The 25,509-nt window shown below is 40.3% G+C and overlaps 4 protein-coding genes across 4 annotated transcripts; 1 reads left to right on the plus strand and 3 right to left on the minus strand.

Annotated features, from left to right (window-relative positions):
* Positions 1 to 253: 253 nt before the first annotated feature.
* On the plus strand, positions 254 to 3,169 carry LOC111780607. Its single transcript, XM_023661048.1, has 9 exons — positions 254 to 394; positions 497 to 554; positions 1,447 to 1,555; positions 1,625 to 1,766; positions 1,855 to 1,906; positions 1,990 to 2,136; positions 2,233 to 2,344; positions 2,428 to 2,554; positions 2,658 to 3,169. Exons 1-9 carry the CDS (start codon positions 312 to 314, stop codon positions 3,115 to 3,117), a joined length of 1,290 nt encoding a protein of 429 aa, XP_023516816.1. The 5' UTR covers positions 254 to 311; the 3' UTR covers positions 3,118 to 3,169.
* Positions 3,163 to 6,759, minus strand: LOC111780606 (WD repeat-containing protein 76). The gene is made up of 5 exons (XM_023661047.1): positions 6,579 to 6,759; positions 5,724 to 6,489; positions 4,645 to 5,045; positions 4,133 to 4,231; positions 3,163 to 3,580 (listed from the first exon to the last, which is right to left on the minus strand). The coding sequence occupies exons 1-5, from the start codon at positions 6,707 to 6,709 to the stop codon at positions 3,358 to 3,360; spliced, it is 1,620 nt and encodes a 539-aa protein (XP_023516815.1). The 5' UTR covers positions 6,710 to 6,759; the 3' UTR covers positions 3,163 to 3,357.
* A 658-nt stretch (positions 6,760 to 7,417) lies between these two features.
* Positions 7,418 to 13,283, minus strand: LOC111780584 (ATPase 8, plasma membrane-type-like). Its single transcript, XM_023661018.1, has 14 exons — positions 12,971 to 13,283; positions 12,658 to 12,876; positions 12,437 to 12,574; positions 11,352 to 11,666; positions 10,936 to 11,262; positions 10,749 to 10,868; positions 10,541 to 10,663; positions 10,353 to 10,457; positions 9,946 to 10,255; positions 9,197 to 9,711; positions 8,949 to 9,119; positions 8,171 to 8,353; positions 7,913 to 8,088; positions 7,418 to 7,799 (listed from the first exon to the last, which is right to left on the minus strand). The coding sequence occupies exons 1-14, from the start codon at positions 13,016 to 13,018 to the stop codon at positions 7,703 to 7,705; spliced, it is 2,847 nt and encodes a 948-aa protein (XP_023516786.1). The 5' UTR covers positions 13,019 to 13,283; the 3' UTR covers positions 7,418 to 7,702.
* A 1,592-nt stretch (positions 13,284 to 14,875) lies between these two features.
* On the minus strand, positions 14,876 to 24,995 carry LOC111780585 (ATPase 8, plasma membrane-type-like). The gene is made up of 15 exons (XM_023661019.1): positions 24,900 to 24,995; positions 21,071 to 21,412; positions 20,756 to 20,974; positions 20,535 to 20,672; positions 19,404 to 19,718; positions 18,988 to 19,314; positions 18,801 to 18,920; positions 18,593 to 18,715; positions 18,405 to 18,509; positions 17,998 to 18,307; positions 17,263 to 17,777; positions 17,015 to 17,185; positions 16,046 to 16,228; positions 15,788 to 15,963; positions 14,876 to 15,060 (listed from the first exon to the last, which is right to left on the minus strand). The coding sequence occupies exons 2-15, from the start codon at positions 21,116 to 21,118 to the stop codon at positions 14,964 to 14,966; spliced, it is 2,847 nt and encodes a 948-aa protein (XP_023516787.1). The 5' UTR covers positions 21,119 to 21,412; positions 24,900 to 24,995; the 3' UTR covers positions 14,876 to 14,963.
* Positions 24,996 to 25,509: the final 514 nt, after the last annotated feature.

Below are 25,509 nucleotides of genomic sequence, written 5' to 3' on the forward strand. Positions count from 1 at the left end.
ATGGGTTGGTTTGGAATAAACAATTTTAATCATTGTTTTATGCAGATACTTACAAAGAAAAGGTTATTTCTGTAATTATACCAGCGAGTAACCTTGTTAAGATTTTTGATTTTTTATATTGATAATTTTTTAAAGAAAAAAATGTTATAAAATATTATAAAAATTATAAAATTATAAGGGAAAAAAAGAGTAAAAATAAAATAAAATAATAATAATAAATTTGGGGGAAAAAAAAGGAAAAAAAATGGGTGCGTACATAAAAGGTGGAGGCAGGTCTTATTTTCAAAAAGATATCGAACAGAGGATCGATTATGGTGTGTGTGTGTGGAGCTTCGGCGGTTCACTCCGCCGCGCCGTCGTTAGCACTTTCTTCTCTGTCGGGGCGTCCTCTGAGGTTCTTCTTCAACCTTTTCTTTACCTAATTAAGGCGCGTTTCTGAGTTCCTTTGCGAAATAAATGTATATGTATGTACTCAGAGAGGGGTATCCTTTTGTAGGTACGCAGTGCTTGGAGCTGGTTTTGCTGGGCTTTCAGTTACTTGGCATTTGTTGAAGGTACGCCGGCTCTGTGGCTTTCTTTTTCCTCTTCGTTTCATCATACACCAACACCTTGCTTAGGCTGCTGCATACACTGTTTTCTTCTTCAATCCTTTTCTGGTTGTTGGACTGTGGTTTTTGTGTATTGAACTTTGTGATACCTGATTGGAAGGGTACGTGAATGAATCAATGAGATACCCAAATGAGAACCATCTCCAGAATAAAAGGGCTAAAAAAGATTTTAAAGAATTAAAAGTTACTATCTATACTGACAAATGTACCTTACTTTTCTTTTCGGTGGCTCAACCATAAGAATTTCAAAGTTAGGCAAACTTGTTGCGCGACCTCCTCTATATTTTTTTGAGAAGCATGTGAGAGGGGGACAAAACATGTTGAAAGAACCCGCTTAGTTGGTGGGAATAATCTTTCACTCTTAGAACTAAATAGGTAACTTGACATTGTTGCAGGAGAACATCAGGGCCATCAAGTATCGAATCCGGATTTTGAATCCTAATCTAGATTCTGGGTGATTTGTAATGCTCTTTGGAATTCAAGTGTTTGTGAATGTTTCTTTATGATTTAGGACTACCCGATGACATACACTCTTGAAATATGTTCCCTCATTTTGTCAGCCACTCTTGAAATATGTTCCCTCATTTTGTCAGCCCTAATCCAAGGTCTATTGAACCTTCTTAGCCATTGTTGCATCTACATATTCTCTCTTTTAAGATAGTGAGCCTAAAAACTTAACAAATGGATCTCCCATAATCATGAATGTACTTGCTTCTGCTACCAATTAGTATGCTTTGGGTTTTATCTCGAGGTTCCTTATCTTGCCAATGTGAGGCTTTAATCGCATTCCAACACTTGTTACTTAATGTTTCACTTCATCGTATTATGTTTATTGCAGCTCTGTCCTAAGGACGTATCTCTATGTATCGATATATACGACGAAGTTGGCATTGGTGGAGGAGCATCTGGAGTCGCTGGAGGGCTTCTTCACCCTTATTCTCCTAAAGGTTCCAACAACCTACTAAGTTACCCTATCTCCCTTCCAAAAATTGGCTAATCCCTTCAAATTATGTCAGTTAAACCTCTCTGGAAAGGTGCCGAGTGTTGGGCTGAGTGCTTAAAGCTTTTAAGCGTTGCGGAGTCAGCACTTCGCTCCAAAGAGTTGGATTTAGAGATGGATGGATATCATAATATGAATGGATCCGTTGTTCTAAGACGGTCTGTTACTTCATTTCTTTTAGCTTCTGAGAGATATATACTCATTCCCATCACTTGACATGCTTCTGCTGTCTTTTGTTTACTTCAGGGGTATCTTGAGGCCTGCAATCAGCTTGAAGAATCTCATGATGTTAAAAGAAGTAACTATATCCTTCTATTTGTGTTTCATTACTCTGATTAGAACGTCAGAACGATGTTGATAGTATCTTTGTTATTTACCCAGAATGCTCAGAACGGACTCGATAGCTGCAGAATCGAAACAATCGATGGAGATGCTGCCCAGAATCTTGTTCCTAAGCTTAACATTCCTCTAAATACAGCTTTTTATATGCCTCAAGCTGTAAATATCAACTCTCAACGTTATCTTGAGGTCAGTACTTCAAAGCAAATGATACTTAAGTTGTTCTTCCATCTGTTATGATTAAAACAAATCTTTGATCTTTTTTGTTCCCAATCTTATGTATAGGCGCTGTTTATAGCATGCCAAAATCTGACCAAGGAAACATCACCCTCAAGTCTTGGTCACAAGGAGTTGTTCTTGCAGAAAAAGTCTATTAACGAACTGGGTGAACTAGAAGGTAAGTGAAATTTCTCAAGCCAAATCTTCTCAGCATTATCTTGGAACTAAACTGTTTCTTATGTAATAGAACTTTCTGTGCAGGGACGTACGATGCTGTGATTGTTTGTCTTGGTGCTAAAATGATCATGCTTCCTCAACTTACTGGAAAGCTTCCTTTGAGAACTTGCCGAGGTGTAGTAGCTCATTTTCAGCTTCACGACGATATCAGGTATCGGTTTTTTGATAATTTGCGCCCGTGCGGGGGTCGAGATTTGAACTTCAAACCCCTTGATCCTGTTAGTCTGATATCTGGTATAATACTATAATTTCAGCAATGCATACCCAGAGCTTGGGCCTTCTATACTGTCAGATGCATGGCTAGCCATACAGAGTCCTAGAAGTTTATATATGGGTTCAACATGGGAATGGAAATCAACAAATTCATCACCTGAAGTTTCAGAAGAGGAAGGCTCAAGGGCGGTTGCAGAACTCTTACCAAAGGTGTCTGCCATTTATCCCTCAATAAAGGAGTGGAGTTTCAGGAGAGCAAGGGCTGGTCTTAGAGCAATGCCACCACTCACTCCTCATGGATCTCTTCCTCTTATGGGGTGTATAGACGAGATTGTAAGACCTAACAGCTCTTGCAAGTACTGGTTATTTGGAGGGCTTGGTTCTAGGGGATTGTTGTACCATGGTTGGCTTGGGAAACTAACAGCACAGGCTGTGCTTTCATGTAATGAAGAACTAATCCCATCTGAACTAATCTCTTGGAAGAAAGTAATGAATAGTTAAAGCTTCTTCCTAATTAAGAATCAATTCAAATAGGAACAGACCCACTTAAAAATGAAGTGACTTGTCGACCTTGCTATAGAGAATTTGCATAACATTTGCATAACATTTACACGATTTTCCCCACGAAATCCAATTGCAAGAAGAGATAACGCTCTCTTTTCTTCCTCTGAAAGTATTTTTTGATTGTTGGGTGGAATTCATGGTACAAAATTCTTATCCCGAGAACTCTGTAGAAGCAAATTAAATATCTTGACTCATTGTCCACATATAAACCTGGCCCCCGCTCGTGGCTCCTGCTAACGTTCCAACATCGTAAGGGTGTGCGTCGAACCTGCATGGTATTGCAGATATGTTGGGGCTCTGCAAAACGAAGACTTTCTTCCGTTGTGCCCGTGAAATAACGTCTACTGCTCTCTTCATATTTCCAATGAAAATGTACGAGTCATCCCAACCCCAAATTGCTCTGCTTCCAAATAAACAGATGCCATTAATCTTCTTATGGAGAAAAAATTAATAATAAAGCCTCCTTATCATGATATACTTGAAACTATAGTTAAAAATTTGAGTCCAACATGCAAATTATCACTAAAAGAACGAGATCGCTTATATTTCATTCTCAGAACCACACTTGATAACCAGCCAAAAAAACACCAATTACAGAAACTTTATGCAGCGCATCATCATTCAGTTTGAAGAGATCAGGCACAAGAAAATTCATACGTGGACTACAACATATGCTACATGTAAGAAGATTAGCAACCCAGTGTTAAAAAAAAATTGTAGTGTACCATCATTCATATACTAGGATATGAGCATCAAACATTTACATATTTAACATAAGAAAATAAGATGCTTAATAAAAAAAATAGTGAGACATTTTCATTCTTTTGGCAAGATTCGAATATTGATATGAACATCACATGAAACTGAGCCACTCATACGTAAATTTAAGATGCAAATGAAAAAGCGAAAAAAAATTAAGAAGTGATAAAGAGGACAGGGCAACAAAACTTACCTGAAAGAAGAAATCCACCTGCCTGTCTGATTATCATGAGGTATCATCAAAGTATCTTTAAAATTAACTCCACCGGTTATGCCAACATTGTCGTCAAAACTACACGAAATGAAACCTATTAATCCCACAGCTATCATATGATACTATTAAGCCATGAAACCTAATACTACACTCGCCCAATTCCAGTGCTTCGATTTGGGGGGGGGGGCATTTAGAAAATTCTAGTACCCAATGGCCAACAAAACTATAGATTTTCATGCATACTAATGACGTTTTATTCTTACCTCTATATTCCACTCCCCTCCTTTCAGCTTAAATTATGAACCAAATTAAGTCCTCTAGTAAAAACAGTACAGAAAAGAAGAAAAGAATTACTGCTAGATTAAAAGGATAGTTCAGAACTCAATGAACCTGAGCTATAGGACACATTATTCATTCTCTCCTTTACCTTTTATGCTGACTCTGTTACTAGTGTTTCCCTATCATAAAGTTTCAAAAGATGATCCATTTACCTAGTAGTTGCAATGAAGCGTCCAGAGGGTGAGAAGTAAGCAGAATGAATCGCCCTTTTGTGGTTTATCGTCTTCAAGGGCTTTTCAGCATTAACACTTCTCAAATCCCAAAGACAGGCAGTTCCATCACTGGAACCAGTAGCCATGATGTTGCAATTTTCTACACTAAAATCTATGGTATTGATCCTATCTTCATGCAACATCCATTCCATTGGGCAGTTTCCAGTCCTTTTATCCAATATATTCAACCCTCCACGACCCTCAGCAAAATATAAGCAGTTTGCATCGTTTGATTGTTGAGAAAGAGAAAATACAGTATATTCACTGCGATACAAAAGATCAAACATCTCTTTCTCTGCATCCATCAACCGTATAAATCCATCATAGCAACTGGTATGAACCTGAAATCATGACACAAAAATCATAATTAGCAGATTCAAATCTAATTGCACAATGTCAGCAATAGTAGCCATGCAAAATTCGGGATCCCGTTCCTAAACCATAAAAAGTATGTTGACAATAAAGAAAATGACTAGTGTGGATGTAAATCTCCATGCAAAATCAACCACTTCAACCATCCAAACAGATCAACAGATTATTTTTCCTTAACTAAAAACTGCATCTTCCATCACTCAAGTACATGGTCTCCTTTGGTCAAATATCTGGTTCACAACTGACTACTAAGAAATGCCATTAAATACAGAAGGCATGAAAACAAGTCTCAGATGCTCGAGAAGCAATTCAACAATTAACTAGAACTAATATTTATTGACACATAAAGACTACTTCCACCTATGCCTAAGTGAACCTTTTCCATCACAAGAATAACTTGCCAAGAAATAATAAGCACGCTTAATCTGAACTCCAGTAAAAAAGTAAAATAAATGGAATTTTACGATAAAACCTATTGAGAACCAATTGATCTATCCTCACACAGTACGAATTATTGTACGCAAGAACCAAGAGCCTTTTCATGCTCAAACCAGATCATAGAAAATAGCATATATTTCAAAAAATCAAATGCAAAAACTTATTCCTAATCTTTAAAATCTTCCTAGATTCCCCCAGAAAAACGGCACCTTCGACAATGCATGCCGTTGAATTGAAATCCCAGAAATGGGACCTGAATGCGGGTGATACAAATAAACACCATTTCCTTCCTCTGACTGGTGATCAGCATTCCAAAACCCAACTTCCCCAAACTTGTTACCTACAACAATCATTCTAGAATCACGACAAGGGAAAAACCGCACTGCCATTATTCTTCCAGGCACAACCCGAGCTATGTTGTCGGCATTCAGAACCAAAGACCCAACCTTTAAGTGACTTCCATCGTTCTTATGTTCCATCTTAATCGATCTCGTCCAGTGACCTTTAATGTCACTAGTTAGTTCTTCAGTCTGTGTCTTAACTAAATTCGGATAATTATCAGTAGGTTCCATCTTCAAACAATTCCCATTTCCCCCTCCTTCAGTCTTTATCTCTTTCGGGAAACTTCCATTTCCTTCCTCCAATTTAAAATCCTTAACATCATCAACTAATTCCTCTTTCACTGACCTGCTTGCCAGAGATTTAATCGAAATACCTACAATTGATTCAATCAGTGACCGATGAGACTCCCTCTCACTACAAACTTCAATCATTTCAAGGGGGCCTGAAACACGACGCGAAGGCATAGACTTGGGATCTGACTTCCGAATCTTAGTAGCCGGCTCCGTAATATCATCAGAAACACTTTTGGCATCAGGGGGAATTCCTCTAGCACGCAAAGAGCGCCGTAAAACTATCGGAGTATCGATTTTAGGTTTGGTCTTCGGATAAACCTTTTCCGATTTGGTTTCCACTCTGGAAGGGGAATAACAAAGAGATCACAAACAAAACAGAGAAAAAACGAAGTAGGATACAGAAATCAGTAGGAAGAGTTAGAGAGAGACCTTTGACGCTTGGAGGCAGCAGAGAGTTCAGAGGCTTTGGACTGAAGCTTGAGGGCGGCCATCATTTCATCGTTGCGGCGAATGTTCTCGAGCCTCTTGCGCTCGTACTCCGTGAGAGCTTGAGAGGCCATGGGAAACGGAAAGGGTTTAGGGCAGAAGTAGAAGTAGAAGGAGAATTGGGGTTTCGTGGAGTTCGAAATATGGAATGATTCTTATATACAGTTGGAGTTGGCGGGAAAACACCACCGGCGGGTTGAGGGGCCACATTGCCTATTTAACCGCCACGTCACTCTCATGCTCTGTGGCTAAAATATTTTTGTTCAATTATAAATTTAGTATTTTTTATAAGAAATATTTTCATAAGTTTGTTCATAAATTGTATTTATTTAATCCTTTTAATTTTAGTTTTTTTTTTCTTTTTTCTTTTAATGGAAGTACATTAAAATTTTCCGAATACAATAGAGTATCTTTTAACTTTTTTATTTTTATTTTTATTTTTACACCCAATCTCACCACTAGAAAATATTGTCCGATTTGATTCGTTAATATCGTTGTCAACCTCATAATTTTAAAACGCATCCATTGGGTACCGAGGAGGGGTTTCAACATCCTTATAAGAAATGTTTTGCTTTTTCTCTAATCAATGTGGAATCTCACAATCTACCCCTTAAGATCCAGCGTTCTAGCATTCTCGTTGACACTCTGCCCCATAATTGGATCTAATACCATTTGTAACAGCCTAAGCCCACCGCTAGCAAATATTTTATGTTTTGGCTCATTACGTATTGCTGTGAGCCTCACGGTTTTGAAACGCAAACCCTCCAAGAGACAGATTTCCATAGTACAAAGTTTAAAGGTATTTTTATTAATTTAACCAATAAATTATAACACAAACTACTATGGATATAATGTCTATATTATTACAAGAAATTTAACTTTTTCAGCTTATTTTGTCCTAGATTAAGAACTTCAGTCTACAATATATTTTCCTTAATAAGAGTTACAAGTACAAAAGAAAGAATAACCCATTTCACCATCTATAAGACATTTTTCTTTTAATTTTTAAATTATTTGTTCTTCGTTTTTGTTGAAAGTCAGCCAAATGTTGTCCACTCCATCACATATCAAAGAGTGTAGTGCTGTTGGATAGTGTCAATGTCCAACCCCTTCAACTTCACCACCGACTCTACATGGCCCTTCAAAGTGTGGAGTTCCCTCAGCCTGCACCGTTCAACATTCAAACACTTCATAAAAGTTCATACAATTCGTGGTCGTCGTGCTTGGAATGAGCACGACTTTCTAAGTGTTCGATATTGATTTGTTTTCCAATTTACCTGGCAATTTCAGCTCTTTTCTTCGCTTGCTCTGCAATCGCTGAAAGTTCCTCGTAGCTGCTCTTTTCATGAAATATGGTTTCTGGTGGCTGCAGGCCATGCCTTGTACGTTGGGCTATTGCCCATTGTGCCTCTCTTTCGCCTTTTCCGTAATCCTTCTTCGTCGTAAACGCAGTCTACGGTAGCAGAATGGTCGAGAACATTCGTTAGCACGACACCCTATAAGTAAAATGACATTACAGAAGTTCGAACACGGACCTTATTCTCGAGCATGTTGTCCCAGGCCTTGCCGCTGAGGCCATAACGGATTGCAAATTTGAGGACATCAAGTGGGAAGTAAGTGACAATACTGAATAACCAGATGGCTCCTGCCCATCCCCACCCAATGCCCTTGATCCTTGCAAAGTCCCATTCGGAGTATACAGCAATTAGAGTGGCAACCTGAAAGCCAGGTAGCAGAATACAGAATCAGGAGAAAACAATGTGAGATCCCACATCCGTTGGGGAGGAGAACGAAATACCCTTTGTAAGAGTGTGGAAAACTCTCCCAAGCGCATTTTAAAAACTTTGAGGGGAAGCCCGAAAGGGTAAGCCCAAAGAGAACAATATCTACTAACGGTAGGCTTAGGCCGTTACAAATGGTATCAGAGTTAGACATTGGGTGATGTACCAGCAAGGAGGCTGAGCCCCGAAGAGGGTAGACACGAGGCAGTGTGCCAACAATGACGTTAGGGCTCCGAAGGAGGTGGATTAGGGGGACCAACATCGATTGGAGAAGGGAACGAGAACTGCCAGCAAAGACGCTGGGCCTTGAAGGGGGTGGATTGTGAAATCTCACATCGGTAGAGGAGGAGAACGAAACATTCTTTATAAGGGTGTGGAAACCTCCCCTAGAAGACGCGTTTTAAAAACGAGGGAAAACTCGAAAGGGAAAATTCAAAGAGGACATATTTGCTAGTTGTGGGTTTAGGCTGTTACAAAGAATATGCAGTTTTGAAAAGGGTTTGAAAGGAGGTAGAAGAAGTGTTGTTCTTACCAACTGTGCAGCAAGGAAGGCAATAACTAGCAAGAAACCAGGGCATTCAACAAAGGACCAACTTCTTGACCTCGTGACAAAGATGAGAGCTTGACTGATAATGCTCACTTGAAGATAGAGAGCAGAGTTCATCTCAGCAATACCTCTGAGTGGCTTTATGCCAAATGTGTTCTGCAGACAATGTTGACATGTTAGTACACAATGTCATCTTTGTGTTTAACATTCAGGGCACGATATCGTTTTCTCACCGGGAAGAAGACGGTTTCGTTGGCGAGCCAGAAGAAAAACACAGTCGCGAAGGCCATGTATGTTCCAAGGACAACACCAGTAGCAAAAATCTCTTTGAGTCTCCATGAGTCAGGCACAGGTGATGGCTTCACCCTATCCTTTGAAATGGTCATGATGGTTCCATCGTTTAGGATGGCAATGATAAGGACCATAAAAGGCGAGAAATCAAACTTCCAGATGAGAGCAACAAGCATGAATCCCAACACAATACGTATTGTAATGGAAACTGCATAGATAGTGTAGTTTTTCATTCTTTGAAAGATGGCTCTACTGGTTAACACAGCACTCACAATCACACTTAGTCCTGGCTCGGTCAAGACAATGTCTGATGCGCTTCGTGCGGCGTCGGTTGCATCAGCCACAGCGATACCGATGTCGGCCCTCTTGAGAGCAGGAGCATCATTGACACCATCTCCTGTCATGCCACAAATATGTTTCCTCTCCTGAAGTCTCTTAACAATCTCATACTTGTGTTCTGCAATCCACAAATGACTAGTTTAGTTGGGGTGGGAGGGAGTCCCATGTTGGTTAATTTAGGGAAAGATCATGGGCTTATAAGTATGAAATACATCTCCATTGATATTGAGGCCTTTTGGGGAAGCCCAAAGCAAAGCCATGAGAGCTTATGCTCAAAGTGGACAATATCATACCATTGTGGAGAGTTGTGATTCATAACAATTTCTTGTGGTTAAAAGTATAACGTGATTACCCGGGAAGACTCCTGCAAACCCATCAGCCTTCTCAATGAGTTCATCAACAGGAATAGAAGCAATTGACTCATCCGTGCTTTGCCCGAGCAAAGACGAGGACGGATACATGTTCGTGCCCATGCCGAGCCTCCGACCGGTTTCTTTCCCTATTGCAAGTTGGTCACCAGTGATCATCTTAACATTAACACCAAGTTCTAGAGCTCGGCGAATGGTTTCTGCACTATCATGCCTTGGAGGATCAAATAGAGGCAAGAGACCAACAAATTCCCATGGTTCTCCACCACTTTCCTTGTCCTTGTCTTTAACAGTCTAAACATGATGGCAAACAAGGTTTAGAGGTAATAAGAAATCCTATTCATTCTATGAGTTAATGAACCTATTTTGTATATATATTCACACAATTCACCTGTCGACCAACGGCCAACGAACGAAGACCGCGATTAGCGTAGTTATCGATAATGGTATGAGCTTTCTGCCTTGCTTCACCTTTAAGGTCACAAAGGTCAATGATCTAATACCAAAATGACAGAGTTAGGCATCTAAAACAAATGTGGTTCTTCATAAGTGACATTGGCTATCAGACAACAACACTACCTGTTCAGGAGCGCCCTTGCTGCTTCTGTGCCAGTTACCATCTGTGTCGATGTAGGTAATGGCAGTACGTTTATCGACCGGGTTAAACGGCAAGAAATGCACCTCAGTTATTCCTGCTCTTGCCTTTAAGAGCCAAAAGGTTCAGTATACCACAAAAGGTTCAGTAAAAGGAAGCCCATGAACATAAAAACAAAGCTGAGTATAAAACCTCTTTGGGGTCATCCAACATTCCGACAATGCAGGCATCGATGGCGTCTTGATTTTCGACTCTCGACGCTCTTGCAGCAAACAGCATGACAGCGTCCTTGTCCATGTTTGGTACAAACACCTGCAGTCATAAATGCACCATGATGAGCCATGATCAAAGCCAATGAGTGAAACTATGTGAGCTTGACCTCAATCAGGGACTTGTCTACTGTGAGCTTGTTCAGGGTGAGAGTTCCTGTCTTGTCACTGCACAGGACATCCATCCCAGCCATCTCTTCAATGGCTGTCATCCTCTTGGTGATGGCACCTTGCTGCGAAAGGCGATGCGATCCGATGGCCATGGTTACTGAAAGAACTGTTGGCATGGCAATGGGAATGCCTCCAATGAGAAGCACCAACAAGTTGTCAATGCCCTCTCTGTATGCTCTGTGCTGGATAGCAAACATTACTAGAATCTCAATGACCATCCCGACCGCGATCGAGCATATACAGAAGTTTCCAATGGCGGTCAACACCTGATCAATGATAAACCATTAGAACCACAAATCTTGCCATGAATCCTACGTTACTTTGGTTATGCAAGAATCAAGAGTTTTTCTTTTACCTTTTGGAAATGACCAACTTGGTTGGTGCTGTCCACAAGATGAGCTGCCTTTCCGAAAAAGGTATGCACTCCAGTGGCAATAACAACGGCCTCGATCTCTCCTTGCTTGCAGGTGGAGCCAGAGAACACTCCATCACCAGGATTCTTGGTGACAGGCAAAGATTCACCCGTAAGAGCAGACTGGTCGATCTTCAGAGGATCGCCTTCTAAGAGACGTGCATCGGCCGGGATAATATCTCCTAATTTAACGCTAATCACATCCCCTGGAACCAGAATTGCTGCCTCCTCTTCTTTCCACTTTCCATCTCTTAGAACCTACACAAGTTGAAAAACAACATTCTCATGAACCGCATTATCCCGTGTTAAATCATCACTAAACTCAAAAGTTTAAGTGGATGGGTTAGAGTAAATTTAATCATGTTCTCATATAACTTCGAGACCCAACAAATCCTTCCATTGACATCCAAAGAGTTGGAGAGAAATATTTCTTGTTATGATTGTTTGGAATCACGACTCTCTATAATGGTATGATATTGTCCACTTTGAGCATAAGCTCTCGTGGGTTTACTTTCGGTTGCCCCAAAAGATCTCATACGAATAGAGATATATTCCTTACTTATAAACCTATGATAACCCCTTAATTAGTGATGTGGGACTCCTCTCCCAACAATTCTCAACAATCATCCCCCCGAACAAAGTACACCATAGAGCCTCCCTTGAGGCCTATAGAGCCCTCAAACAATCTCTCCTTAATCGAGGTTCGACTCCTTCTCTAGAGCCCTCGAACAAAGCACACCCTTCGTTCGACATTAGAGGATTCTATTGACATATCTAAGTTAAGAGCATGACTCTGATACCATGTTAGGAATCACAACTCTCCACAATGGTATGATATTATCCACTTTGAGCATAAGCTCTCATAGCTTTACTTTTAGTTTTACCAACAACCTCATATCAATGAAGATGTATTCCTTACTTATAAACTCATGATCAACCCCATTAGCCGACGTGGGACTCCTCTCCCAACATTCTTAACCATGACACCATATTAACCCACCCAAAACTTCGAAAAGGAATGCAAATACCTTGGTTTTGGGGGCCAGACCAGCCATGAGAGCAGCAGCTGCATTTCCAGCATTGTTCTCTTCAATGAAACTAATGGTAGAGTTAATGATCAACAACACAATAATCCCAACAAAATCTTGCCAATCCGGTGGTTTCCCCTGCATTTTAAACCACAATCTACCTTGAGTTTCTAAGTGTAAGAGAACGAACAAGAACAAATTTGGGTAAAATGTATAAGTACCCCTCCATTAGCCAGGGCAATGGCCATGATTGCCGCAGATTCCATAACCCATGATAGAGGATTCCACATAAACCCCAAGAACTTCAAAACCTTGCTCTCTTTTTTCTCTTCAAGCTTGTTAGGACCAAAAATTTGGAGTCTCTTTTCTCCTTCTGCTGTGCTCAATCCATCTTTAGTGCACTTTAGTTTCTCAAAAACTTCCTCCACAGGAATCCGTTCCTACAAGAACCCACATGAAAAAACAAAGATCAAAACACAAAAAAACAGAGAATCGCAAAAACAAACAAAAGAAACAATGAATCAATGTTCTTACTAGATCAACGTTCTCATTCTTGACATCTTCCAACGAAATATCACCCATAGCTGACCAAAAACAAGCAAAACGAAGAAGAAAATCTCCAAAAACCACTTCGAATATCCCTTCTTTCTCCGGCAGGCTCTTCTTATAGGAAATGGAGAAGGCGAGGGAGTTGATTCAAGAAACCCCATGATCGGCTGTGGGTTGCTAATGAGTATACCTGCAGAGCTGGAGTGGTTACAACCAGTGCCGAGCAGAGTTGGTTGATACCTTCTGTGGCTTCCCAGACCCTACGGGCTGTTCCAGTAACAGGTTGGCGGATGTGGCAGATGAGCATGTAGCATTTTGTTCATGGTCCTGCTACAAAAACAAAATCATTTTATTTATTTATTTATTGGTTTTTTCTTTTTTCGTGAGAGATTGGAATTTTGGTTACAATTAGCATTATATAAAGGATAATTGAAATCAATGTATTGAGTTAGAATAAGTTTTGATGTGAATTTAAAATTTATGTTTTGGATGTATATTTATCAAATATAATTATGTTTTATTTTACTTTAATTTGGATTAATATTATCACTAAAAACTAAGATCCGCCTCTAACAAAGTTAAAATTCTCGTTTAACCCAACTATAGGGTGTGTGGAAAGATTTTTTTGGTTAGCTATACAGAACCAAAAAGTAGGATTAAATTTTTCGTCCCAACCCTATCCTATCGATTTAATTTTAGTAGCCGGCTTCGTAATATCATCTGAAACACTTTTGGCATCAGGGAGAATTCCTCTAGCACGCAAAGAGCGCCGTAAAACTATGGTAGTATCGATTTTTAGGTTTGGTCTTCGGATAAACCCTTTCCCATTTGGTTTCAACTCTGGAAGGGGTATAACAAAGAATCACAAACAAAACAGAGAAAAACCGAAGTAGGATACAGAAATCAGTAGAAAGAGTTGGAGAGAGACCTTTGACGCTTGGAGGCAGCAGAGAGTTCAGAGGCTTTGGACTGAAGCTTGAGGGCGGCCATCATTTCATCGTTGCGGCGAATGTTCTCGAGCCTCTTGCGCTCGTACTCAGTGAGAGCTTGAGAGGCCATGGGAAACGGAAAGTGTTTAGGGCAGAAGCAGAAGGAGAATTGGGGTTTCGTGGACTTCGAAATATGGAAAGGATTCTTATATACGGTTGGAGTTGGCGGGAAAACACCGGTGGGAGTTGTTGGACTACATTGCCTATTTAACCGCCACGTCGCTCTCATGCTCTATGGTTAAAATCTTTTTGTTGAATTATAAATTTAGTTTCTTTTTTAATAAATATTATGTCATTTCATCATAAATTGTATTTATTTAATCCATTTAATTTTAGTTTTTTTTTTATTTTAATGAAAGTACATTAAATATAGTACTAAGACTACTTTTTAACTTTTTAAAGTTTTAAAATTGAAAGTTGAGGATGTTTTTTACACTAAAGCCCACCGCTATGAAATATTGTTCGATTTGGTCTATTACGGTCAGTCTTATAATTTTAAAATGCATCTATTGGATACTGGGAAGGATTTCCACATCGTTATAAGAAATGTTTTGCTCCCTCTCCAACAAAGGTGAAATCTCACAATCTACTCCTTGTGGATCCAACGTTCTCGTTGACACACCGTTTGATGACTGGCTCTAATATCCTTTGTAACAGTCCAAGTCCACCGCAAGTGGATATTATTCGTTTTAGCTCGTTACGTATCACTGTGAGCCTCGCGGATTTAAAACGCGTCTTAAAGGGAGAGATTTCTACATTCTTATAAACAATGTTTTAACGTAAAATCGAGTAACAAAAAGTAAAAGTTTAAAAGTAGTTTTATTAATTTAAGAAGAATTTTAACTTTTTCATCATCACTCTACAATATATTTTCCTTATAAGAGTTGCAAAGCTACCCATTTCACCATCTATAATATATTTTTCTTTTCATTTTCTAAATTATTTCTTCTTCGTTATTGTTGAAAGTCAGCCATCCACTCCAAGGCAGATTAAACAGTGTAGTGTTGCTGGATAGTGTCAATGTCCAACCCCTTCAACTTCACCACTGACTCTACATGGCCCTTCAAAGTGTGGAGTTCCCTCAGCCTGCACCGTTCAACATTCAAAAACTTACTAAAAAGTTCATACAATTCGTGGTTCTTGTGCTTGGAATGACTTTCTAAGTGCTCGGTATTAATTTGTTTTCGAAGTTACCTGGCAATGTCAGCTCTTTTCTTGGCTTGTTCTGCAATCGCTGAAAGTTCCTCGTAGCTGCTCTTTTCATGAAATATGGTTTCTGGTGGCTGCAGGCCATGCCTTGTACGTTGTGTTATTGCCCATTGTGCCTCTCTTTCGCCTTTTCCGTAATCCTTCTTCGTCGTAAATGCAGTCTACGGTAGCAGAATGGTCGAGAACATTCGTTAGCACGACACCCTATAAGTGAAATGACATTACAGAAGTTCGAACACGGACCTTATTCTCGAGCATGTTGTCCCAGGCCTTGCCGCTGAGGCCATAACGGATTGCAAATTTGAGGACATCAAGTGGGAAGTAAGTGACAATACTGAATAACCAGATGGCTCCTGCCCATCCCCACCCAATGCCTTTGATCCTTGCAAAGTCCCACTCGGAGTATACAGCAATTAGAGTGGCAACCTGAAAGGGAAGGCAGCAGAATAGAATACAGAATCAGGAGAAAGAACGTGAGATCCCACGTCGGTTGGGGAGGAGAACAAAACACCCTTTNAACTTACTAAAAAGTTCATACAATTCGTGGTTCTTGTGCTTGGAATGACTTTCTAAGTGCTCGGTATTAATTTGTTTTCGAAGTTACCTGGCAATGTCAGCTCTTTTCTTGGCTTGTTCTGCAATCGCTGAAAGTTCCTCGTAGCTGCTCTTTTCATGAAATATGGTTTCTGGTGGCTGCAGGCCATGCCTTGTACGTTGTGCTATTGCCCATTGTGCCTCTCTTTCGCCTTTTCCGTAATCCTTCTTCGTCGTAAATGCAGTCTACGGTAGCAGAATGGTCGAGAACATTCGTTAGCACGACACCCTATAAGTAAAATGACATTACAGAAGTTCGAACACGGACCTTATTCTCGAGCATGTTGTCCCAGGCCTTGCCGCTGAGGCCATAACGGATTGCAAATTTGAGGACATCAAGTGGGAAGTAAGTGACAATACTGAATAACCAGATGGCTCCTGCCCATCCCCACCCAATGCCTTTGATCCTTGCAAAGTCCCACTCGGAGTATACAGCAATTAGAGTGGCAACCTGAAAGGGAAGGCAGCAGAATAGAATACAGAATCAGGAGAAAGAACGTGAGATCCCACGTCGGTTGGGGAGGAGAACAAAACACCCTTTATAAGGATGTGGAAAACTCTCCCTAGCAGGCGCATTTTAAAAACTTTGAGGGGAAGCCCGAAAGGGTAAGTCCAAAGAGGATAATATATGCTAACGGTGGGCTTGGGCCGTTACAAATGGTATCAGAGCTAGACATTGGGCAATGTACTAGCGAGGAGGCTGAGCCCCGAAGGGGGTAGACACGAGGCTGTGTGCCAACAATGACGTTAGGGGTCCGAAGGGGGGTGGATTGTGAAATCCCACATCGGTAGGGAAGGAGAACGAAACATTTTTTGTAAGGGTGTGGAAACCTCTCCCTAGCAGATGCGTTTTAAAAACTTTGAGGGGAAGCCCGAAAGGAAAGCTCAAAGATATCTGCTAGCGGTGAGCTTGGGCCGTTACAAATAGTATCAGAGCTAGACACTGGCGAGGAGGCTGAGTCCCAAAGGGGGTGGACATGAGGCAGTGTGCCAAACAAGGATGCTGGGCCCTGAAGGGGGGTGGATTGTGAAATTCCACATCGGTTGGGGAGGAAAACGAAACACCCATTATAAGGATGTGAAAACCTCCCTTAGAAGACCGCGTTTTAAAAACCTTGAGGGAAAACCCAAAGAAGACAATATCAACTAGTGGCGGGCTTGAGACATAACAAAGAATTGAAAAGGGTTCGAAAGAAAAGGGTTTGAAAGGAGGTAGAAGAAAAAGTGTTGTTCTTACCAACTGTGCAGCAAGGAAGGCAATAACTAGCAAGAAACCAGGGCATTCAACAAAGGACCAACTTCTTGACCTCGTGACAAAGATGAGAGCTTGACTGATAATGCTCACTTGAAGATAGAGAGCAGAGTTCATCTCAGCAAGATCTTTGAGTGGCTTTACACCAAATGTTTTCTGCAGACAATGTTGACATGTTAGTATACAATGTCAACTTTGTGTTTAACGTTCAGGGCACCATATCGTTTTCTCACCGGGAAGAAGACGGTTTCGTTGGCGAGCCAGAAGAAAAACACGGTCGCGAAGGCCATGTATGTTCCAAGGACAACACCAGTAGCAAAAATCTCTTTGAGTCTCCATGAGTCAGGCACAGGTGATGGCTTCACCCTATCCTTTGAAATGGTCATGATGGTTCCATCGTTTAGGATGGCAATGATAAGGACCATAAAAGGCGAGAAATCAAACTTCCAGATGAGAGCAACAAGCATGAATCCCAACACAATACGTATTGTAATGGAAACTGCATAGATAGTGTAGTTTTTCATTCTTTGAAAGATGGCTCTACTGGTTAACACAGCACTCACAATCACACTTAGTCCTGGCTCGGTCAAGACAATGTCTGATGCGCTTCGTGCGGCGTCGGTTGCATCAGCCACAGCGATACCGATGTCCGCCCTCTTGAGAGCAGGAGCATCATTGACACCATCTCCTGTCATGCCACAAATATGTTTCCTCTCCTGAAGTCTCTTAACAATCTCATACTTGTGTTCTGCAATCCACAAATGACTAGTTTAGTTGGGGTGGGAGGGAGTCCCACGTTGGTTAATTTAGGGAATGATCATGGGTTTATAAGTAAGGAATACATCTCCATTGGTTTGAGGCCTTTTGGGGAAGCCCAAAGCAAAGCCATGAGAGCTTATGCTCAAAGTGGACAATATCATACCATTGGGGAGAGTTGTGATTCCTAACAATCTCTTTTACGTGATTACCTGGGAAGACTCCTGCAAACCCATCAGCCTTCTCAATGAGTTCATCAACAGGAATAGAAGCAATTGACTCATCCATGCTTTGTCCGAGCAAAGACGACGACGGATACATGTTCGTGCCCATGCCGAGCCTCCGACCGGTTTCTTTCCCTATTGCAAGTTGGTCACCAGTGATCATCTTAACATTAACACCAAGTTCTAGAGCTCGGCGAATGGTTTCTGCACTATCATGCCTTGGAGGATCAAATAGAGGCAAGAGACCAACAAATTCCCATGGTTCTCCACCACTTTCCTTGTCCTTGTCTTTAACAGTCTAAACATGATGGCAAACAAGGTTTAGAGGTAATAAGAAATCCTATTCATTCTATGAGTTAATGAACCTATTTTGTATATATATTCACACAATTCACCTGTCGACCAACGGCCAACGAACGAAGACCGCGATTAGCGTAGTTATCGATAATGGTATGAGCTTTCTGCCTTGCTTCACCTTTAAGGTCACAAAGGTCAATGATCTAATACCAAAATGACAGAGTTAGGCATCTAAAACAAATGTGGTTCTTCATAAGTGACATTGGCTATCAGACAACAACACTACCTGTTCAGGAGCGCCCTTGCTGCTTCTGTGCCAGTTACCATCTGTGTCGATGTAGGTAATGGCAGTACGTTTATCGACCGGGTTAAACGGCAAGAAATGCACCTCAGTTATTCCTGCTCTTGCCTTTAAGAGCCAAAAGGTTCAGTATACCACAAAAGGTTCAGTAAAAGGAAGCCCATGAACATAAAAACAAAGCTGAGTATAAAACCTCTTTGGGGTCATCCAACATTCCGACAATGCAGGCATCGATGGCGTCTTGATTTTCGACTCTCGACGCTCTTGCAGCAAACAGCATGACAGCGTCCTTGTCCATGTTTGGTACAAACACCTGCAGTCATAAATGCACCATGATGAGCCATGATCAAAGCCAATGAGTGAAACTATGTGAGCTTGACCTCAATCAGGGACTTGTCTACTGTGAGCTTGTTCAGGGTGAGAGTTCCTGTCTTGTCACTGCACAGGACATCCATCCCAGCCATCTCTTCAATGGCTGTCATCCTCTTGGTGATGGCACCTTGCTGCGAAAGACGATGCGATCCGATGGCCATGGTTACTGAAAGAACGGTTGGCATTGCTATGGGAATGCCTCCAATGAGAAGCACCAACAAGTTGTCAATGCCCTCTCTGTATGCTCTGTGCTGGATAGCAAACATTACTAGAATCTCAATGACCATCCCGACCGCGATCGAGCATATACAGAAGTTTCCAATGGCCGTCAACACCTGATCAATGATAAACCATTAGAACCACAAATCTTGCCATGAATCCTATGTTACTTTGGTTATGCAAGAATCAAGAGTTTTTCTTTTACCTTTTGGAAATGACCAACTTGGTTGGTGCTGTCCACAAGGTGAGCTGCCTTTCCGAAAAAGGTATGCACTCCAGTGGCAATAACAACGGCCTCAATCTCACCTTGCTTGCAGGTGGAGCCAGAGAACACTCCATCACCAGGATTCTTGGTGACAGGCAAAGATTCACCCGTAAGAGCAGACTGGTCAATCTTCAGAGGATCGCCTTCTAAGAGACGTGCATCGGCCGGGATAATATCTCCTAATTTAACGCTAATCACATCCCCTGGAACAAGAATGGCTGCCTCCTCTTCTTTCCACTTTCCATCTCTTAGAACCTACACAAGTTGAAAAACAACATCTCATGAACTGCATTATCTAGTGTTAAATTATCACTAAACTCGAAAGTTTAAGTGGATGGGTTAGAGAAATTCAATCACGTGCTCATATAACTTCAAAACAAATCCTTCCAATGACATCCAAGAGTTAGAGAGAAATCTCTTCTCATGATTGTTAGGAATCATGATTCTCTACAATTGTATGATATTGTCCACTTTGACATAAACTCTCGTGACTTTACTTTTGATTTTTCCAAAAGGCCTCGTACCAATGGAGATGTATTCCTTACTTATAAACCCATGATCAATACCCCTTAATTAGCCGATGTAGGGCTCCTCTCCCAACAATTACCAACAATTCTCCCCTCGAACAAAGTACACCATAGAGCCTCCCTTGAGGCCTATGGAGCCCTCAAACAATCTCTCCTTAATCGAGGATCGACTCCTTCTCTAGAGCCCTCGAACAAAGCACACCCTTCGTTCGACACTTGAGTCACTTTTGACTACACCTTTGAGGTTCACAACTTCTTTGTTCGACATTAGAGGATTCTATTGACATATCTAAGTTAAGAGCATGACTCTGATACCATGTTAGGAACCACAACTCTCCACAATGGTATGATATTATCCACTTTGAGCATAAGCTCTCATAACTTTACTTTTAGTTTCACCAACAACCTCATATCAATGAAGATGTATTCCTTACTTATAAACTCATGATCAACCCCATTAGCCGACGTGGGACTCCTCTCCCAACAATTCTTAACAATGACACCATAATAACCCACCCAAAACTTCGAAAAGGAATGCAAATACCTTGGTTTTGGGGGCCAGACCAGCCATGAGAGCAGCAGCTGCATTTCCAGCATTGTTCTCTTCAATGAAACTAATGGTAGAGTTAATGATCAACAACACAATAATCCCAACAAAATCTTGCCAATCCGGTGGTTTCCCCTGCATTTTAAACCACAATCTAGCTTGAGTTTCTAAGTGTAAGAGAACGAACAAGAACAAATTTGGGTAAAATGTATAAGTACCCCTCCATTAGCCAGAGCAATGGCCATGATTGCCGCAGATTCCATAACCCATGATAGAGGATTCCACATAAACCCCAAGAACTTCAAAACCTTGCTCTCTTTTTTCTCTTCAAGCTTGTTAGGACCAAAAATTTGGAGTCTCTTTTCTCCTTCTGCTGTGCTCAATCCATCTTTAGTGCACTTTAGTTTCTCAAAAACTTCCTCCACAGGAATCCGTTCCTACAAGAACCCACATAGAAAAACAAAGATCAAAACACAAAAAAAACAGAGAATCGCAAAAACAAAACAAAAGAAACAATGAATCAATGTTCTTACTAGATCAACGTTCTCATTCTTGACATCTTCCAACGAAATATCGCCCATAGCTGACCAAAAACAAGCAAAACGAAGAAGAAAATCTCCAAAAACCACTTCGAATATCCCTTCTTTCTCCGGCAGGCTCTTCTTATAGGAAATGGAGAAGGCGAGGGAGTTGATTCAAGAAACCCCATGATCGGCTGTGGGTTGCTAAATGAGTAAACTTGCAGAGCTGGAGTGGTTACAACCAGTGCCGAGCAGAGTTGGTTGATACCTTCTGTGGCTTCCCAGACCCTACGGGCTGTTCCAGTAACAGGTTGGCGGATGTGGCAATGAGCATGTAGCATTTTGTTCATGGTCCTGCTACAAAAACAAAATCATTTTATTTATTTATTTATTGGTTTGAGATTAGAATTTTGGTTACAATTAGCATTATATAAATGATAATTGAAATCAATGTATCGACTTAGAATAAGCTTTGATGTGAATTTAAAATTTATGTTTTGGATGTATATTTATCAAATATAATTATGTTTTATTTTACTTTAATTTGGATTAATATTATTACTAAAAACTAAGACCCGCCTCTAACAAAGTTAAAAATTCTCGTTTAAACCGACCCTGGGGAGTGTGGAAAGATTTTTTCTGTTAGCTATACAGAACCAAGAACTATGATTAAATTTTTCGTCCCAACCCTATCCTATCAATTTAATTTTAGTAGCCGGCTCCGTAATATCATCCGAAACACTTTTGGCATCAGGGGGAATTCCTCTAGCACACGCAAAGAGCGTTAGGAACAGAGAGAGAAAATTGGAAAGATTAGAATAATTGGGAGAATCTCTCATTCTATTGCAAAAATGAAATGGGCTATTAGTGTTAAATCAAATCACTAAATCTTATCACTAAATCTTATGACTCAATCAAATCTAATTCAAATAACTAAATCAAATCTAATTCAAATAACTAAATCAAATCTCATCCAAATAATTAAATCAAATCTAATCTTAACAATTCCTTCGGATAGTAATCAGTTTATATCTACGATCTCATAACAAACTTGCATCCTGAAATAATTAAATCAAATCTAATCCTAACAATTCTTCTGAACAAGAATAGTAATTCTAGTTAAATCAAATCTAATCCTAACAATTCCTCCTTTAAACTAAACAAGAATAGTAAAACAGACTTCCACTGGATAACTTCATCAATTCTCATGTGTCATTTCTGTTTATTGCTCCAGATCCATGGCTTGCCTCCATTTCTCACTCTTCAATGCGTCTTTAAATCAACGAGTCTTCAAAGTTAAGTTTACCGGTTCACTAGTGGTAAACATGACCGAGTGAGCTTCATCATCTTCTTTCCAAAAAAAAAACTTCTCCTATTTCATAGTCTCTCATCCATACTGCTTCATCATCTTCTTCACAAAAATCTTCTCCTATTGCATAATCTCTCATCCAAGACGGGTGGTCTCTTATTCCTAGCCTTATTCGAGCTAGGAGAGCTTGCTTCAGCCAAAGAGCGAGAGGAAATATTTTCCTCTGTCTGCCGCTTCTATATCATAGAGTCGGTAAGCTTTTGACTCTTCACTAACTCCCAGCAAAACATAACTCAAACTCTTATCATCTAGCTTAGTTCTCCGAGCTGCCTCCTCTTTTTGTATCTGAATCAACTCGAGCTCACAATATTGTTCTTCTTCCTTCTGCTACAGCTCCAGAGCTAATCGTCGTTGAGCTTTTTCTGTCCTCCTATTCTCTTCCAGCATTTTATCTGGCTTTTCTCACTCTTTCCGTGCTTGTTCTTCTTTTTGTCTTGTAGCAATAAGAGCGGCTTCTCTCTTTCTCAAGCTGCACATCAACATCATCAAACAACTTCTTGCGACCTCCCTCTATTCGCCTCTTTATTTCTAATTTAGTCTCTTCAGAGTTTAGCCTTTCTTCAACATTCTTCTGAATTAGTTCTTCCATCCTCCTAGCTGCATCTTCTTCTAACTTCTTTCAGCTCTGCTTCACGCCTTTTCTTCTCTTCTTCCTCTTTCTTAAGCTTCTCTATGGAATGTTTCCGATCAGTGGATGCACGACTAGGACTGGAACTGGACGATTTGGGGAAAGGAGATAACGAGGAAGACCTACTTCTAAGTCGGCGGCTGAGGGAACTTGAACGACTGCTTCTCCTGGAACGGGTAGTGGAATGATAGGGGGAAGGACTTGGGTCCCTTCTGCTTCTTCGACTATGGCGATAGGAATTGAAGTGATGAGTGTACGACAGAGACCATGAACCACTTCTCTCCATAAGTTTCAATCGAGTTTGGACTGCTGCTACAGGCTGAGATATAGCATGCAGTACGAACATTCGATTCAAAGACATCTCTGTCTCCATGATTAAGCCTCTCTCAGGATGAAACACCTTGCATGTTCCATTTTGAAACAAAATGCTAAGCCCCTTTGCTTGCAATTTCCCAATACTCAGCAGATCGTTCTCAGCTCTGGCAATAACACTCCTGTGATTATCAGTATGATTCCATTCACTTGCAGCCGTACATTATCCTTTCCCGTTACATCCATGCTTGAGTTGTTACCCAGCTTCACTGAATCTCTGAAACTTCTATCAAAATCTGAAAAATATTCCTTCTTCCCACACATATGATTGCTACATCCCGAGTCAAGGAACCACATATCTTCTCTATTGGCCTTATTCATATTCACGTAAGCCATCAGCAACATCTCTTCTTGAGTCTCTACATAGTTTGCCTCCTCCTTGCTTTGACATTCCATTGAAAATGTCCTAGCTTGTGACAATTATATCACTCCACATTGGCCTTGTTGAAGGTTTGTCTGCCTCGTCCCCTTCCTCTGCCTCTAAAGCTTCCATGACCTTGACTCCTTCCTCCAGTTTGTTCATCATGAGTGATCTTCAAAGCGTGTTCTTCTCCAACATGAGAACTCATGCGTTGTTCATGCACAAGCAGATTGCTTTGCAACTCATCAATGGTTAAGATGGTTGTATCCTTAAACTCCTCAATGGAACACACAATATAATCAAACTTGGGAGTCATAGATCTCAAAATCTTTTCAACTACTTCAACATCTCCTTTGTTCTCACCATTTATTTTCATCTTATTGGCTATGCCAAGGGTCCGAGAAAAATACTCATCTACAGATTCTCCTGCTTTCACGTGAAGCATTTCAAACTCCTTCCGAAGAGCTTGCAAGCTATCATTGTTGAGGATTGTCTCCAAGATCAAACGATCTAATTCTTTGCTTTCAAATTGATCTTCTGTGCTTCTTCTCTGGTCATTTGTGAAAATGATGTTTGTTGCTGATATTCCATTCTCCACCAAATCTCAGTACTCCTCTCAACGCAAAAGGTTTTCCATGAGCATCGCCCAATGATCATAGTACCCATCAAATTTCGGAATTGCAGGTTGCACAAATGGACTCTCCATCAACATATTTTTATTATAACACGTAGAGCACAAATGGACTCTCCATCGACATATTTTTATTATAACATGTAGAAGACTGCTGCTTTTAGTTTAACTAGCAGAAGCATTGAGAGACTTCTCAAATTCTATTGAAGAATGAAATTGGCTATTATAGCAATCAAATCCGACTAAATCTGGTATATGACTAAATCAAATCTAATTCAAATAACTAAATCAAATCTAATCCAAATAATTAAATAAAATAATCAGCGACTTAAAACTATCCTGATCCTAGGTTTGGTCTTCGGATAAACCTTATCCGATTTGGTTTCAATTCTGGAAGGGGAATAACAAAGAGATCACAAACAAAACAGAGAAAAAAACGAAGTAGAAAACAGAAATCAGTAGGAAGAGTTGGAGAGAGACCTTTGACGCTTGGAGGCAGCAGAGAGTTCAGAGGCTTTGGATTGATTGAAGCTTGAGGGCGGCCATCATTTCATCGTTGCGGCGAATGTTCTCGAGCCTCCTGCGCTCGTACTCAGTGAGAGCTTGAGAGGCCATGGGAAACTGGAAAGGGTTTAGGGCAGAAGTAGAAGCAGAAGGAGAATTGGGGTTTCGTGGATTTCGAAATATGGAAAGGATTCTTATATACAGTTGGAGTTGGCGGGAAAACACCACCGGCGGGTTGAGGGGCTACATTGCCTATTTAACCGCCACGTCACTCTCATGCTCTGTGGCTAAAATATATTTATTATTTAATCCATTTAATTTTAGCTTTTTTTTTTTTTTTTTAAATGAAAGTACATTAAAAATTTCCATTCTTTTTAAAGGTTCACGAAATTTGAAAAAAAAACGTTCCCAACTTTTTTATCAACATATTTATAGTTTAACGTAAAAAAAAATTAAACTTTTTTATAAAGACTTATAAATTTTAATTAGTATTTTTTAAATATAGTAACGAGAATAAAGTATTTTTCAAAAAATATTTAAAAAAAGTTGAAAAGTATTAATAAAATTTTTGAAAGTTTTAAAATTG

This window comes from Cucurbita pepo, chromosome LG18 (genome assembly GCF_002806865.2).
Source record: "Cucurbita pepo subsp. pepo cultivar mu-cu-16 chromosome LG18, ASM280686v2, whole genome shotgun sequence".
In the NCBI taxonomy this organism is placed as follows: domain Eukaryota; kingdom Viridiplantae; phylum Streptophyta; class Magnoliopsida; order Cucurbitales; family Cucurbitaceae; genus Cucurbita; species Cucurbita pepo.

Excerpts from the sequence above, each read along its gene's own strand:
- LOC111780607 (XM_023661048.1), top strand. The coding sequence starts at position 312 with ATGGTGTGTGTGTGTGGAGCTTCGGCGGTTCACTCCGCCGCGCCGTCG. Across the intron at positions 1,767-1,854 it reads GGATCCGTTGTTCTAAGACG|GGGTATCTTGAGGCCTGCAA; the intron begins GTCTGTTACTTC and ends TGTTTACTTCAG. Across the intron at positions 2,345-2,427 it reads CGAACTGGGTGAACTAGAAG|GGACGTACGATGCTGTGATT; the intron begins GTAAGTGAAATT and ends CTTTCTGTGCAG.
- LOC111780584 (XM_023661018.1), bottom strand. The coding sequence starts at position 13,018 with ATGGGTGATATTTCGTTGGAAGATGTCAAGAATGAGAACGTTGATCTA. Across the intron at positions 11,263-11,351 it reads AAGTTGGTCATTTCCAAAAG|GTGTTGACCGCCATTGGAAA; the intron begins GTAAAAGAAAAA and ends ATCATTGATCAG. Across the intron at positions 10,256-10,352 it reads CGTTGGCCGTTGGTCGACAG|ACTGTTAAAGACAAGGACAA; the intron begins GTGAATTGTGTG and ends CATCATGTTTAG.
- LOC111780585 (XM_023661019.1), bottom strand. The coding sequence starts at position 21,118 with ATGGGCGATATTTCGTTGGAAGATGTCAAGAATGAGAACGTTGATCTA. Across the intron at positions 18,921-18,987 it reads TAGACAAGTCCCTGATTGAG|GTGTTTGTACCAAACATGGA; the intron begins GTCAAGCTCACA and ends TTATGACTGCAG. Across the intron at positions 17,186-17,262 it reads ACGAAACCGTCTTCTTCCCG|AAAACATTTGGTGTAAAGCC; the intron begins GTGAGAAAACGA and ends CATTGTCTGCAG.
- LOC111780606 (XM_023661047.1), bottom strand. The coding sequence starts at position 6,709 with ATGGCCTCTCAAGCTCTCACGGAGTACGAGCGCAAGAGGCTCGAGAAC. Across the intron at positions 6,490-6,578 it reads GCTGCCTCCAAGCGTCAAAG|AGTGGAAACCAAATCGGAAA; the intron begins GTCTCTCTCTAA and ends TTCCCCTTCCAG. Across the intron at positions 4,232-4,644 it reads CGCTTCATTGCAACTACTAG|TTTTGACGACAATGTTGGCA; the intron begins GTAAATGGATCA and ends CATTTCGTGTAG.